The sequence below is a fragment of the Mesitornis unicolor genome, unplaced genomic scaffold (genome assembly GCF_000695765.1).
Source record: "Mesitornis unicolor isolate BGI_N332 unplaced genomic scaffold, ASM69576v1 scaffold11964, whole genome shotgun sequence".
In the NCBI taxonomy this organism is placed as follows: domain Eukaryota; kingdom Metazoa; phylum Chordata; class Aves; order Mesitornithiformes; family Mesitornithidae; genus Mesitornis; species Mesitornis unicolor.
In genome coordinates, this window is record NW_010180818.1 from 41,857 (window position 1) to 59,242 (window position 17,386).

General features: G+C 36.6%; 1 protein-coding gene across 1 annotated transcript in view; it reads right to left on the bottom strand.

The window, feature by feature from the left end:
* Window positions 1-5,767: 5,767 nt before the first annotated feature.
* Window positions 5,768-17,386, bottom strand: part of METTL25 (methyltransferase like 25) — a 60,872-nt gene continuing 49,253 nt past the window's right edge. Inside the window, exons 10-12 of the mRNA XM_010183208.1 lie at window positions 8,126-8,200; window positions 7,435-7,506; window positions 5,768-5,866 (exon numbers count right to left, since the gene is read on the bottom strand). Coding sequence (XP_010181510.1) covers window positions 5,768-5,866; window positions 7,435-7,506; window positions 8,126-8,200 — 246 coding nt within the window. The remainder of the gene's footprint in view (window positions 5,867-7,434; window positions 7,507-8,125; window positions 8,201-17,386) is intronic.

Sequence of the window (17,386 nt, forward strand, 5' to 3'; positions counted from 1 at the left end):
TTTCTATATAGACAAATTGCAATTATTCAAAGGATGTGGATGTCTTCAGAGAAATGATTATTTCCATTTCAATGCTATTTAAATGTCTGATTTACAAAATTATCTTTTCCTCATAACTCATGAGTTCCACAACTGGTGTTTAGATAGATGACATTAAACTTGATTCATGTGATTAACTAGTGCAAATGGAATGGTTCTCCAAAAAAATCACCTCTTAGATACACTTGCTACATTTTCTTTCACTTCTGCAATACTGTTTGAGGATAAACACAGGAACAAAGTGGCATTTCTCAAAGTTTTTTCTCTTAATATCTTATTTTTCTAAATAAACTTAATCAAATTTTGTTTACTAAAAAAAGAAAAAAAGTTGCTGAAATCACCCATATAACCCTTGCTAGCTAATATACAGTCTACCAATAAATAAACACTGAAGAGCTTAAATCGGTAAAACTTGGTTTATATGCTGTCCATTCAGTATTTTGTGAGCTGTGTTCTTTGAATTGATACCCATGCCTTAGAGTATAAAAAGGTTAGCAAATGGCACATTTATCCAAGTAATGTACAGCTCATTCTACACTTTTTAACATCTGTGTGTCCTCTTGATGACTTCAGCCTTTCTAAGACTAACAAGTGAATTTAGGATTTATAGTTGAGAAACAGCATGGCTGCTTCTGCTGTCAGTCTTTATTCATTACCCTAATAATAGGAAGTGTAATAAACAATACAGATTTACAACTGTACGTTTTAATTATTGTTTCTGAAGGTTTATGTAATCAGGAGAGGTGATCACTGCTCCTTATTTGGAATTTTCTCTTTAGGTGCCAGACACTACCGAGTTATTCAGTAAGCAGACGGCTTTGCTCTTTTCATCCGTGATTCATGAAAGAGTTGACAGTTTGTGTGTTAAGGCAATCTGAGCTTCAGTCTAACAATCTGATTTGTTGGCTCAGTAGATTTACTGCATCTTGATTTTCTTGATAAATTCCATGTGAAACCCAATACCAGCTGCCCAGACAACATCTTTATCTACTTGAAAAAGTTCATATGGGTCCAGATGCAAAGAGAAAGAGACTTACACAAAACTAAGAATTTTGTAATGAAAAGTTAAAAGTTTGCACAGGTTTCACATGCAGAAATTTTTAACCTGTAGATAAACTATAGTTAAATTTAGAAGTGGTATTTTGGTTTTGGACAGTCTGTTAATTTTTAACAAGAATATTAAATAACTGTATCTTGTTAGCATGTGTTATATACAAGATGAAATGGAAAGTCCTTGCTTACTATACATAGCCACTGTGACTGTAATGGTAAATGACTGAAAAGAAATAATTTAATGATAAACTGTTAAAAATAAAAAAGCCAGCTTGGTTCATCTGCCCTGGCTTTCGCTTCCCCCAGCTTCTGCACCTGGCTAACTCACAACTGCTAAAGACCTTGATCACTGCACACGAGTGCTGGCCGAAAACTATAAAGAAGTGTCTTAGCAACTTTTTTCCCATTCACTTGAGTGCTGAGGTCTTCTCAGAAATGCAGCTCTCCTGAATGGAAAATTGATTCTATGATTCTATCCTAGAGAAACCGGGACAGGAACATAAACCACAGAACAAAATTTTGTAGACGTATGAATGATATTGACTTAAGTAACTAACAGACTGAATTGTCTGAAGAAGTCTGTTTAATGGATTTCAATAATGGTATCTGGAGAAACCTTTGGAAGTTGAACATACCCATTCTAAGAGTTGTATTGCCTTTTAACACACAGCAGAGAGCAGAGTGTCATCGTCTTGCAGATTTCATGAACAGCATCACTGGGATGGTGAGACAAGGGTCTATTCCTCTTCAGTTTGATACAGACACTGCAGACAGCCTTGAGAAGTATGCAGGTGTATACTGGGAAGATTGGTGTACAACAGCATGTTCTAACAGTTCAAGGCAAATCTTCATTATGTTGGTGGGTTTGCTTGGACATTTGAGATTAATGATAATATGCACTGGAGTTTCTGTGAAAAAAATACCTCAAAGCTCTTGAGATTTTGTGCATAGTATTTTTGAATCACCTATGCCTCTCAGGCTGTCTGGTGCTTATTAATATGTCTGATCATCAGGAATTAATTTCAAGGCTTTAAAGCAGAATGCAACAAGAAGCATGACTGTGGTGCAACTTCTCTGAGGCATCCTAAATCTCAGAAAGATTTTACTCCTTTTGTTAGACTACTTTGAATTACAACACTGACAAAGGTAACAACCAGGGATAGGCAAATTCAAAGAAACAAACTTATTCAGCAGTTGCCTGGAGATACAGATTATAAAGCCACCAAACAGAGTTGGTTATTTCAGCTAGTGAGGAAGTGCAGCTGGATCCCAGAGAATTAGGCCATGTTCTCATCTGGCAGGAAGTATGGGAATTTTGGAAACTGCAAAATTTGAATGGATCTCAGAAACTAGGGAAGCTAAAGTCACAGTTCTGAGGCTTAGGTGGCCAACTTAAATGTCTGGGCAACCGTACTTCCATTCTGATTTGAGTAAGGACACTGAAAATTCTTCATGGCTCATAGCCAAAAAAAAAAAAGTAAATCTGAACTAATCAGCACTGATAGGAAAGTATACTCCAATCATCAAAAGGACATGTAGCTGCCACCAAGCCAAATACATTTAGCATCCTTCCCCTGTGCAGATTTTAAGCCATCACAGGACATACAGATTTTGGGACTCAAGATTTTAACTCCATCATGACATAGCAAAAGCATTTTAACTTTAAGAAGATAGTTCTTGTTTTAATAAATTAACAAATAAAATAAATTAACAAATCATATCAATGAAGAACACATTTTGTAATTAAAAAAACCTTAATTTTTAATCAGAAAAAAAACCTGAAATGAAAATCCCAGAAACTAAAGAAGTGCAAAAATTTTTGTGGTGTGATGTTCTAAGGCATGAATCAGAACTGCAGAATTGAAGTTTATTGTCACAAAAGCAGGTGTGGAGATCTTAGGACTAGAACATACTCTTGCACAGTAAGGTTGCACACATAACCTACATATATTCTAGTTTCTCCATCCAAGAACAGGTTTTGGCCCTAAGAAAAATAAATAAACCCCTCCAAATCTGCTACAGAATGCATAGGTGTGCCACAAGAAAAATAAGGCAAACACCTAAGGGAAAGCAGGAATATCCACTATTCCTTAGGAGGCAGATGAAGATAGATAGCTCTCTGTCACACTGAAAGAAAATGGAAATTCTTTTCTATCAAAAGACTTCATCATACTTAGGATACGGTTTACATTATAGAAGAACTTCTGGCAATAACCATGAAGAAAAATTGTTTTATGCATCTTGATTACTGCCAGAGATTTTTCCATTATGTAAACAATAGCTCATAGGTATTTCGGCATCCGAAGCTTCGAAACAGCTTTGAGAGCAGACAGAAACTCACTTTGCTGAATGCAAACTCGTCATAGAAACCTCTTGATAGTTACTATTCTAAGAAGTGCATCGCCTCTGTCTTTGCCTGCATAGACTACAAAGTGCATGAAAAGTATTGAAAGAGCCTGAGAAGTTGCTGGGGGGGCATGCAAATTTATTCAGACCCTTTTGAAGCAGTGAAAAAGTACTTGGGCAAATCCTAGAGATGTGCTTGTTATTCTAAACTGTTGCAAATGTCCTCTTAAGATAGCAATAAGAATTTAACTTTGAATTCAGATAGCATTACACACATTAAAATATCATAAAAACACAGCAATAGTCTGTATAGCCTATGCAATTTTGATGGTGTCCAAAATAAACCAGGTGGGGCTTGCTGAAATGAATAGTTTTGGGCCATAAGAGAGTACTTCTAAACTCTCACATTTGGTGAGAAACTATTATCTCTTTGTTTGGACATAATCTATACCCATTTTTATTATTTGATCTGGAAGAGCAGAAGAAACAATTCAAAACACAAAAAAAGCCATTTCATCCCCAAGTAAACTCTTCCAACAGCGCGTAAGATTGGGTCGACAACACTAACACTTCAGTAATAATTAGCCATCATGTCTTAGCAGAACATAATATAATAAAACCTATTTTCCTAACGTTTTTATTCATAATTTTTCTTTTTAACATCATGTACTTTAGATTGCCTCTTTATATCAGATATTGTTGGGTTTTTTTCCTTCCAGATGCTTAGAGGTTAGGAAAGGATTTTATTTCTTTTGATTCCCCTCCTGGGAGAAGAATCTACCAGCTTGTTAGCTTCCTCAGTGCTCCCCAAATAACCAAAATTGGCATATATGGAAGGCCTAATTTTCTTTTCTTAGCTCTCCTCCAAAGATGCTGTGAGCACCTGCAACTTCCATTAATTTCCTTGGGTATTGCAGGTGTTCAGCAGCCCTAAGGACTGAACGGTCTGAGACCAAACAAATGTGAGAAGCTCATACCGGATTCATGGAGCTAGTAAGGACTGTGTGTCCTAAAATAGACAGCAGTGAACTTACACCTTCAAAAAAGTATTTCTTCTGTGTGAATACATCAAGAAAGATGTGACTTGTTAGAAAAACACCTTACTTCTCTTTTCCTGAATGGCCATGTTCGCAAGTTCTCATTATATTTTGCAGACTGCAACAGAAAAAGATTTGTTCCTACGCACATCTGAATCTCAGTCTGATTCCCATGACTATTACTGTCACTATACAATTAATATAAAAATATTTTCTGTTATTCTGATCTTCTGCCCACCAAAGTTGCATTCTCCTCTTTTCTCCTTTAATGCTTTTATTATTTATCTGTTGCCCTTTTTGCTGTGCACTGGTAGTTAATTATGTTTTATATATGCTGGAAAATTCTAATAAAAGCACTAGGACTTAGAAAAGAAACTTCTCTCTTTTTTAATTGATGGAAAATCTGCAAGTTTAATGAGGCAACCCATTGAGATAAATGCATCAACAAATAAATTTCCCACTCATGAATGCAGCACAGCCAATGAGAAACTGCCTAGCAAGTTTCAATTTACTTGGATACCCAAGTATTTATACCTAACACATTTGGGACAGATAACAGCTTTCTGATAAAACCCAGGGATTACAGAGTGAGCCCCAGCAGGGCAGCTGATTCTTAAGCACTGGGAAATCTCCCACTGGATTAGAGCACACTCAGCTTTTCCTTTCACATTAAGAGGTGAAGAAGTACATGCCAGGAACACGCCTGGAGGAAGAACGGGTTAATACAAACCCACTCTTTGCAGGCAGTTACTATCTAGGATCTTTTAGGTTGCTCCTGATGACTTGGAGAACAGGGAAGTACAAAATCCTGTTTAGTTTACGAGCCTCTTGTTTACAGTGCAGGTTATTTTTCTGTTTATTCTATGCACCATCTGAACCCAGAATAGAAAAGGCGAGGCTAGTCTGTGACTAATGATGCCAGCCACTGGTAAACATTGAGAAGGTATGATCTTGTGGTCACAAACATCAAGAGAAGGGTATTGATACATAGCGTAAGGCTTAAAAGAAGAAACATAAAAAATATTTTAAAATAATAATCCCAATAATACAGGCTGTAACCTTTATAATAAAGTCAGATGTTCAACATCTTTAATAACTGATGTAAAGAAGCAATGGTATTTATAAAGGAGATACAGCTCACTTTATTTCTCATGATTCAAAGAAGCATTGCATTTTTTACTTTTGCAGCTGAAAAGCAAACAGTCACTGTACTTGAGGAATCAATTAAAAACAACAGAATAACAGTGAAGAATCAGTTTAGAGCTTTCAACCTATCTGCAATTTGCTTCTACTTAAAAACAGGACTGTTTCTTCAGAGCAATAACTGCATAGCATCTGGGGGATTTCACAGGATCAAATAGCTTCACAAGTCCAGACCAGGCAATGTTGTCCTGTAAAATGATGATATATGATTGAAGTACATAGAAATGTGTCTGACTTAAAAGCTAAGACATGGTAATAAATCCACATTTTGAGATACGAAACTGAAAAAAAAATCCTTAATGCAAAGCAGGAAAAACACTTATCTAACAACAAAATCACAGAAAGTTTGTTGCAAAAAAAAAAGGACACCCAAAGCAGCATGTATTTTAAAGACATTAAAAAGATTTCTGGCGCTGTCAAATGATAGCTTACCACCCCTTCATCAATAAAGCTCTTTTTCAGTTGAACTAGAGCAAAGAAATTAAGGATCAAGTTCTACTCATTTTATGCAGCACATTCTACTACTGAAGCTAATTAACTGACTTTTCAAATGAATCAGGACAGCTGGATCTGGTCTCCATGTTGCATATGGCTTTTATCGTTTCTATTTTTTCTTCCTAAACACGTTTTGTGAATCAACCAGTACAAGATTAAATCAATGCGTATATTACATTTAGAAAAGGTAAATCAGGGCTAAATGCAGCAAGTCCGATCTCCTGTCTTAGAAATCATACAGATCTCTATATGATTTATAACTGGTTGGCATTTAGGAAAATACATCATTATTTAAATATTTCAAATTGCCTCTCTGTAAAAATACCAGTTAGAACAAAAGCATACATTTACTACAACTCAGTTGTTCCAAGAGCACTGTGGCAGAGAATAAAGTGATTTTTTTACTTATGATAAAATGGAGCTGTTAAAATGAAAGGTTTATGGTGGAAAAACAGAGCTATTCACATCAATGGGTTGAAACTTTATTTTAAAATTTTATTTTGACCATGGCTCAGAGCAGAAGCTGGAAAATGCTACCATTTCCTCCTAGCAAATTACTATTAGACTGAAAAATGTTTACTGGTGCAGAGAAAGCATGACTGTTGCTTCTGAGTTATTCAGGCCAAGCTCAAAATTAGTGTTAGAAGAAACACTGTAATATAAATCATTATGGACTAAATGTAGTAGCATTTGCTTATTATATCCCAAGTCTATACTTGCAAAACATATCCAGGCTGTATGTTAGTCAAATGTACCTCAGTTGACCCATACAGTTGGAAAAAGTGCACCCTCACTCATCATTGATCTTAATTAGGAAACAATAAAAGGAAATCGTAAATATTTTGGACCTAATTCAAAATTTCTTTAATTGTATGTTCAAAAACATTGGAAGCTCTAGCATATACAACACAACCTTTGTTTAGCAATTCCAATATTCTTTTTAATTATTAAATAACTCAATATATTTTAAAAAATAAGATTTGTTGCATATTTAATGAATTTATTTTTTACTGTCTATTGACTAGTAATTACCATATAATTAAAAGAACATTAACTTTACTGTTGCTGCTCTGCTGAAAATAAAAACATCTGCTGGGCATATGTTTATACTAAATGGAATGAATGTTTATATTTTTGCAAATATGATGAGAATAATAATTTTGCAACAGAGACTTTTGGTCTGCACAGTAATAAATTGGCTGAAATAGTCTCATTTCACTGATGTAGCCTTTAGGTATCATAAAATATAATGCAAAAATACCTGCTCCTTGAGGTAGCAAAGACGATCCAGAAGTATCAAAACTTCTATGCAGGGAGCCAGAACAACCTTCAGCTGAAAGAAAGATCAGATGCTATAATGATTTTGGGAAAGAGAGACAATACACTTCCAATTGGCTACACTTCCACAGAGCAATTCCAGGAAGATCAATCATTTTCTAGTGGTTTTGCTGTACAAATGTCACCTTGCCAATTTTCCCCATGGGATGGACATCTCCAAAACAGATTATATTAAAGATCAAAAATACACGGAATGCCATAAAGTCAGGAAACTATGTTATTTAGTTGGCTTTGAGACATTGTCCAAGGAGAAAATGATATTATATGAAGCAGAACAATTTTAAAGAGGGAAATAATGAATTTTAATAAAAAGAATTTTTATGAAATAACTGCATGGAGACCAGTCTAGGTTTAAAAGGAGACTGACATTTCATTTTCCAGGGTAATAGTCCCTCTTGAAAAAGAATCTTCCATGTGTTCGCTTTATTATTTTACTGACACCTAATATAGTTTTGGAATAGGATATGCTTCAAAGTTTGGAAGGGGGAGCTGCTTTGTTTTTGAGATTGCATACCATAGTGTAAGACAGTCCACCTCCACATAAAACTACACAGGACTTTGCTCTAGACTAGCACATATATATAAGGTAATGGTATTAATCCTATAACTTTTACCATATTAAATGCTTCAAGCTCATTCATTCTGTGCTTGTATTTTTCATAATAATCCATTATGTGGCTGTCTGGGAGCTGCAAGGAAATAAAAAAGAGATATTAGTTATTCTAGTTACTTTTTCAAGAGAACTTAAAAATGAAATATTTTTTTCCTAATTCAGAATCATACTACAAAATGAAATCTGTGTTTTGTTTCTGAAATTAGCACTTTCCTAAGGTTTATAATAATTTTCCAATAGCAGTTTCTCAGATCTCATTTGCAATAACTGTTCTTCAGACAGCATTTGCACTGACATGAAATACTGACATACATTCATTATTCAGAAAGCTCTAGCCATTCTTAATGAGCATTACACAGCAAAATGGAGATAACATTCTCATTTCCTTTCCCATATATCTCATCCCCTCCTCAACCTTGTCCCCAAGAGATTTATTTAAATAGCTGAGGAAAGGATTCTGGTGTGAGAGTAACAGGCTTCAGTCAGGACTCCTGGATGGTATTGCACATTACAAAACCTACTATCAGATTCTGCATACGATACTTTGTTTCTCTGTGCTTTCAAGTTATCCATCCTTAATATAAAACTTTCTCTACTTAATTTGAACTACTACTTGTTGTCCTCTTCCTTTCCCAGTCACTTGATGCAGCACTGCCAGCACTGCCACTGTGACCGCAAATGCTGTGATTTGGGCCTGAATTTGATACAAAAGCAGCTCAAGAACTTGACTAAGCCAAATACTCCTTCCCTTTTCAGCCCTCGGCAGCCATTGCACCACAGCAGGTAGCCAGAGCTATGACTGTAAGTGCTCTTCACAAAGCATGATCTCTAGGCCAGCCAGACTACAACATTTTCCAGGTTTTAAAGGAAATTTTTTAATCTCTCTACCCTTCTGCTCTCCACAGTCCTGCGTGCTAGACAGGATGGTTAAGCTGGCCACTTAAGGAACCTGTCAGAATAGTGGGAAGCAGGTCTGCAACATTATTGGTGGGAAAAGCGCAACTGACAGAGTTTGAGGTGCTTCTTCAGTATTGGGAGTTTGCAGTACGGCTATACTGGGTGGTGGCTACGGAAAGAGCTAGTCCACAGCTTTGCAATGGTACTGACGAAAGACTAGGAAAGGTAAAGTGTTTAATACATTTTTGCACACTTTTATTAGAAAAGTCATCTGAAAAAATGTGGCTAACCAAGTCACAAAGAAGTAAAATCTCAGCCTAAGACAGGGAAAGAAACTAGAAAACATTTCCACAAATTTTAAGTTTTCAAGTGAGGTACATATTATGAACTAGATTTAGATTACATATTAGGAAGAAATTCTTTACTGTGAAGGTGGTAAGACACTGGCACAGGTTGCCCAGGGAAGTTGTGGATGGCCTCTCCCTGGCAGTGTTCAAGGCCAGGTTGGACAGGGCTTTGGGCAACCTGGTCTGGTGGGAGGTGTCCCTGCCCATGGCAGGGGGGTTGGACTGGATGATCTTTAAGGTCCCTTCCAACCTAAACCATTCTGCGATTCTACAATTCTATGAACTTCATCCTAGGACAGCCAAGAAGGGAATGAAGCGACCTCAGAGCTATTACTCATTGTCACTGAGAAGTTCTCAAAGATGGTATGTCAGAAGACCAGTAGATGTATGTCTTATTATAGAGCAGATAGTTCAAATTCAATGTACTGAAAAAAGTGGAACAAATAAAGAATTTAAAACCACTGAAAGATAAGCAGATGAGTAATAGTCAATATGAATTTGTCAGGAACAGATCACAAGTCAGTCTGCTTTGCTTGTAAGGAGGGTGAAAGGATTCACAACAGCGAAAAACAACTGGTTGGCATATATTTTGATTTCAGCAAGATTTTTGACACCATTTCACATAACAATTTCATAAGCAAATTTAACAAATAAGGTTTAGATTAAAGCATTATAAAGCAAGTGAAAATTGTCTGAATGACCATAACCAGAGAGTAGTTATTAATGAGTCTCTGAACAACTGAAACAACCTGCCGGCTGGAGGTTCATTACAAACTCCAATGTTTTCATTAAGAACTCAGAGGACAGAACAGAAACCACATTAACTGAGCCTTCAAATGCACAAGAGGAAGGCATTGCAGAAACTTAAAATAATTTTCAGAAACTGGAGCATTGCTTAGAAAAGAAGTTTGAAATGCTGTGCAGATAAGCAGAAGGGACTACGCTCAGGCAGAAATAATCAGCTGTTCAGGATTGGGAACACCAAATGACAGCCTGGGAGATAAACCAGATCCCAAGCTAAGTGAAAGTCACAGTTGTGCTACCGCAGAAAAAAGCAATCACCATTCTGCGACACGTACGGGAGAGCAGCCGGCAAAGCGCAGGAAGCAATCCTTCAACTCTGCTTGGCAGTGGCAAAGCTCGAGCTGGGATACTGCATCCATTTTTGGGCATCAGATTTCAAAGAAAGAAAGGAACTCTCTGAAAAAGCCCTGAGAACGGAAAGAGATCAGAGATCTAGAAAACATGACCCATGAAGAAAGACCGAGAGAACTGGAACTGAGCAGGCTAAATTAGAGGAAATTGAGAGTGGGCACAATAACAGTTTCTACAAGGCTATCACGACAAAGCAGGGAACAGATTTCTCACTCTGTCTACAGTGGGCAAGTCAAAAACTAATGGGATTGCACTGCAACAAAAGAAAAAAAAATGACCAAAAACTTGAAGAAACTTTCTCTCTTTGAGGGCAATTAAGGACTGAGGAGATTGTCAGTCTCCTTCACAGGAAGCTTTAAGAAGATTAGACAAATATTCTTCAGGAATGACACTAAATTCTAACTCTGCCTTAAAACAAGATGGGTTAGAGGAACTTTTGTAGTCTTTCAGTCTTTATTTTTTTTAATTTATAAAGTACTTTTTCCCAACTACAGAGGCAAGGTTGAGTAGCTGATCTAGCAGTACTAATGTGGAATAACAGGGCATTTTTGGTCTTGTTACTATTTTATTTTCAGTAAAGCTGTGCAAATATCTAAGGGTTTGTTCTTCTTTTCCCCTCTAAAGAGCCAAACCAACAAAAATATATCAGTCATGAGATAAACAAAACAGTTTGTTTCACTTCTGCCCTATAAGCTTTTCGTTTCAACTGAGAATTAAAAGGGTTTTAGTATAATGGATTTTTGAAATTAAAGGCTATTTGGATTTAAAAAACAAAGATCTGTATTTGTAAGAATGGGATCATGAAGCCTTTCTGCTTTTGCTTCCTTTACGTTCTGCATTTTTCAACATGAAGCACTCTAATTAAAATAAACAAGCTGTGAAATATTTGACAAACAAAAAGCTGGGTCAAAAATGTCTCTTGGATATTGCCATACTCAAGTAATGAGACCAAATGCTTTTCCACTCCCTCCTTGCTTACTACAGGTTCTGACTGAATGCATCCTGCTGTCATGGATTGATCAGGTACTATTCCAAACTGTACCTTAATTAAAAGTTTGGTCGCTGAACCAATTCAATGCAGCAGTCCAGCTGGAAAAGAGAGGAAGTGTCCACCATAGAGCACTGATAGAAAAGGGCATGAAAAGGGTACCTGGTAGCTAGCTATGTGGTCAGTTTATTGGAAGAAGACCAAAACCCAGATAACATTGGCTTTGTCTGTGCCAGTAACAGCTTGTCACCTGGCTTCAGTCATTAAAAAGTACCCCACACAATCTGCAGCTACTCTGCCACAGTGAAGTAGGAGTAAATTACTGTTTGCATTTTCAGGAACAGAATTGTACTTACACATGCAAAGCAAGCTTCATTTAGCCACCAGAAATGTGTACGCAACCATTCGCTATGCAGGGTTGCCACAAATTTGTGTATATAAAAAAATAAACCTATAAATCCATGCACGGCTCTTTTTTCTTGCATCATGGTTTTGATACTATGAATTCATGGCCTGAGTAAAAATGCATGAAAAAATCCGAATACATGTATCATTCACTTGTCTTAATAATGATTCTGCACTCAAAGATCTAGCTTATGCTACTGACATTCAAGTAAGCTTCAATACATACAGAGAGGTTTTGGCCAGTATTTCTTTGCTGATTTTGTTTTAAAAAAATGTTGAAAAGCCACATACATAAAGACTGGAGAACTGTCAGTAGTGGAATTGTATAGTAACATTAAGACATGAAATAACCTGAATATATACAACTATAATGAGAACTAAAAAGGAGTATTTCTGCAGAAATTGGGAAAGAGGTGGATGTTTAACCTGAGATTTCTTATAATCTTAAGTTCAGTGCTGGTATCTTTAAATGACAGCAAATACCTCAAACTGGTTGGTCTTCGGTAAGATTATTTATAATTTTGATGCTTTTTATTGTGTACAGCCATTGGGCAAATGTTGATCCAAAGCCAAAACAATACGCTCCACTTTCCCATGATTTCTAACACGGCAATTAACTGAGTCTAAACAGTCAAAAAATGTAGGCACTAAATAAGTTTACACACAGTTAATGCATTTTACAATTGTTGAAGAGTTGACTTTCTCAACTGTTAGCTTGAACAGAAGGAATTTCAGCTCACAGATTTCCTGGTTCAGTTGTTAGTTAGGGAAATACTGAATGAGAAGGCTCGGGTAACACTTGTATTGCAGCCTATAAAGTATACGTGCATAATGCTGTCTTCAAGTATAACTGTTGTTGAAACAGACAAAATACAATCCCAATAATGGTAGCATAACATTTTTGTCTGACAAGGAATCTTAAAGAGATGTGACTTTTATTTCAATAAGATATAATTATAAAAAATATAGACTGCATTAATTTGAAATTAATTTTAAACAAAGTTCTAAATAAATTTAAGTTTCTCAGCAATTTCATTATCTGTTTTACATCATTTTACACTATATTACATTACATTACATTACATTATATTTAACTACCTTAGTCATGGGAAAACTGTAAAAAGTTGCTGTATGGTATGGTCTCCCAAGTGTTCTGAACTGATGTAAGACACTGCTCTGCTACAAGGGTTGCCTTACTGCTTTCCTGTACTCTTGCTAGTGTTTGTGACTGGTACAAGAAGAGAGGGGAACATTGAAATGTGCAGTGAGTGCAGGGGAATGCAGTCCCTCTGAGGCAGCAAAGAGGACTTACATCTGATTTCACAGACTGTGGAACAGCATCCTTAGGCTCTGGCTCTCCTCTGTAGGGCGTGTAGGCAGTAAAAGAGCCTGATATTCAGTCAAAATACTCTTAGTCTAGGGAAGGACACAACTCTGAAAATGTACTCTCGGGAGAAATTTTAAGTATGGTATGACTAATTGTCACCCTCCTTGTGCCTGAACGTTTTATTTTCAGCCTGTGCTCCATCAGCATGTCTGTGGGATAGCAGCCCACCACAGGTGTGCTATCTCACTGCTCTCAGGGCTCTCTCTGTTGACTCTTGGGTCTCCCAGTATCCCCAACAGATGAGTCTGACCTATGGTATAGTTTTAGTGCCACCTATAGCATATGTACATAACTAGGTCACTGGAGACCTTGCTGCCCTCCAGTTCCTCTTAAGTGTTTCTGGTGTTCAACCCACCACACCAATCCACAAAGAAATGAGTTTAAAAGAAAGTGTGCACCACTGTCACAGTGCAAAGAGACAAGGTGTTTTGTTCACAACCTGGGAAGGCAGTGTTGTTTATCTTAATAATAGTTAATTTCCAAGAAAGTAGCTTCTTTCAATGCAGTTCAGCTGATAGAAATGAAAAAAAGATAGATAATCACAAAACCCACCAAGTTCTCAGAAAACATTCTAGTGGCACTTAACATTCTTCCAATATATTAAAAAAAATTAATTGGTTTAGCCCATTGGTATCTCAAAGAGCACACCACACTAAAACTTAAATTATGAATTTGCCAGTAGTAATTTTCTAGTTAAGGCTCAGTTTTCAGAAACTAAGAAACATTATACATGAGAAATGAGTAACATATTCAGCCATTTGAATTTAGGAAGCAAAAGCAATTCATTTGGTTAAAAAGTTCGTATCAGGGCTGAATGTAAGCTTAGCAATTCTTCACTCAAGTCATCCTTTGAGAGAGGTTTAGTGAATGCCATGGTCCTTTGGCCAAAATCTTGTAAGGTCAGTAAATCAGAAATTCATATGAAGAACTACTTTTGCCTGCAAAAATGTAGACATATCATCTGTATTAAAGGTGGAAGAAGTAAAGATCAGTCTATTACTTTAGAATGTTCTCACATGGCTGTGGAAACCTTATTAAGCATTTTCTAGGAAGGATTGAACTGCCCAAACACCTTGTTTTAATAAAGTGCAGCTTTCTAAATACTGTAAGGCAACTTATCCTGACAAGCTCCATAAGGACAGAGGCTTTTTATCTTGTCCCAGGCTCACCTGCTCATTTAATTACATCACTGGTTGTTAATGATGTGTAAAGAGCACAGTTTCTCTTAATTACGTCATTTAAAATTATGAAAAAACAGGAAAAACATTCTGCTCAGCATATTTTGACATAGTTGTGTTCAAATTCAATGAATCACAAGAACATTAGAACATCTGAAGCACAGCTGCTGTAGGAACAACCTAGGAAATATACGTGACACATTGCAAATGGTATTGTAGGAGAAGCACAGATGTGGAAATGGGAAGGAATATCCTCAAAGCCTACTCACCATTACATGAGTAGAACATGATTAGGGGCTAAACCCAGGACAGCTCATGACACAGGTTGGACTGAGAGCCAGTATGGGCAGACAGGACTTCCACCTGCATTTTCCTCAGATGGATCACAAAGCTTCTAAAGACTTGTCAGATGGCTCCTGGTTTGGGCTGCAAAGGGGGGAAACATGGTCTTAGGGATGGATCCTAAGAAACACAAGAGGTGTTTCCAAAGACTTTCCCAGCCACTGACTGTGAAGTTATCTGTGATGCACATTTACCACCGCATGTTCACAAAGCATCTATGGAATCAGGACATCTGAGTCTCTTAGCAGCAGCCTCTCTGAAAGCCCCATCTTTAAGTTCCTGGCTTTGCAGTGCTTTGACTAGAGTGTTTCCATCTAAGACTAAAGGAATCTGAACACAGCAAATTGGAACTATTTTTGTATTAATTTTAAAAAGAGCACCATTATCATATAAATAAATGCAAGCAAGTACAACATAATTTATCTCTGCTGAAAATTTATTCAGGACTAAGCCCAATATATTAAATACAGATTTAGCTAACATGAATAACTGCCTCATCTTAAAATAAGAGACGACATCTCCTTAATCCATGTTCACTCTACCATCTGAGCAATTATAAAAAGGAAACATTAAAACTGTGTTTCTAAACTAGTGATAAATCACTGAAATTTCTAATAAAACGCTATGTATGCTCCAAGTGTAAAAGCAGTTATTCTAAAATTAACACATCCTTACTTAATTAAAAAAAATAAACAGAATCAGTTATTTTATTATTGTCTTAAAAAACTCAGACCTCTGACCTTATTTTTCACTTGATAGTTACAGCACTGAGAGATCACTCAGCTCAGCTACTTAGTTTTCAGGCTTTGCACATACGCTAATGTTATAATTAGGAATTTGAATCATCAAAATGAAAGCAAAAAGTCACACACGCATGCTCTTGTGCTTTCATAAAAAGTATCACTGTTTTAAAAAATCACCACTGCTATATGAAATGGATATCAACTATTCACACTAACTATATAAAGTGTCCAAAGACATAAGAAAAAAATTTTGTCTGATGAAAAATAAACACTTAATAAAAAAAAAAATTCACACAAATTCTGATTTCAGTATTATCTACCAGTTTTACCACTCAAAATTAAATAGTCTGGAGTTTGCAAAAACACGAAGTCCATGTAGCAAAGGGAAGTAATTTAGAAATTCCAATAAAATTGAACTAGTAAGTCCAGTGTATATCTGATATCTTTGAATTTATTTAAGTATATTAAAAATGCAACCACAACTAATTTAAGAAAAGGATTAAGTAATTATTAATTCATTATTAATTATGAATAAACCAAAAAGTCTTGGTTATTGTAGAGAAAGCATCAACACATTTACTTAATTAAATATATTTCTAAATACATAACCTCTGCAGAATATACATGAGGATACCACTTATATCTAAATTTAGCTACATAGCTATGTCAAGGCTTTGAAATATTTTGTGTCTAACATTGCTAGACATAATATATCAAATATCAAAGTTGTTTAAATTACTTAAGATGATAGATGGGCTTCTTACAGGACACGAGTTTCTCTTACTGTGTTATGAATGAAAATGCTACTGTGATAGGTACAAGACCTCACAGAAAGGCCTAGTGCCCTTTACTGGCCCGCTGGTTGAGACCCGACAGCTGAAAATCTTTTTGGGATGCTCTACCTGAAGCAGACGATCAGAAAAAGACAAATGGGCAGCAGCTGTTTTTAAGAAGTCTGGTCTGGGTTGGAGCAAATGGGGATGGTGGAAACTGAGCATCAACCATCTGCTTATTGTTGCAGACCTCATCTGAGGTTGTTAGATGAGGCAAATATATGACTTTTTCCGGGGACAGAGCCCCAGCAGCTTCAGTTATGTGCAGACACTAGACTGTTCGAAACTGAGAAACACTGGTCACAGGAGATTGGGAAGCCCAGTTAAACAAAACCAAGTAAATCTGCAACAACACACTCGCTGACAGGCACATAAACTTCTCTTTGTGAGTGAAAGCTTAAGGTGACCCTACCTCTGCAATTGCTATTGTATCTCCCCAGCATATGCCTACCTCTGAAAGGGTTAAGTGATCTGTGAAGTATTTTGACTAAGACAAAGTAACTACCTTATATGCCATTAGCCCATGGCAGTAACTATAGTGTGAATATAGCAGGAGATGAAATCAAAGTGACTAATAGCTTTTCTTTGCGGATGTGTCTGGAGTGTTTCCAGCCCTGTATATCTTCCTGCAATCAGACGTGGCATTAAGTAGCGTTCTCTCCTTATACCCAGACTGCACTTAACGCGAATCCTGGCCAGCTTCTCTTTGTTAAACAGCTCCACCCGCTGAGGCTCTCACTTCCCAGCAGAAACTGATCCAAGCTGGGTCACAGATCCACTACACACATCTATGCCTTAGCCTTGTAAGAACTTTCTCCCTTTAATCACCTTAAAGCCAGGCCCTATGAAAGATCTTTTGCTAATCTACCCCACTAAGTATGGGACACCAGGCAATTTAAGAAAATTTTGATTTTTTTGTTTCCAAAGACTCTGGAAATACATAAATACTTATACAAGGACTTTTTACTGTGGCAATGCCATTTATAG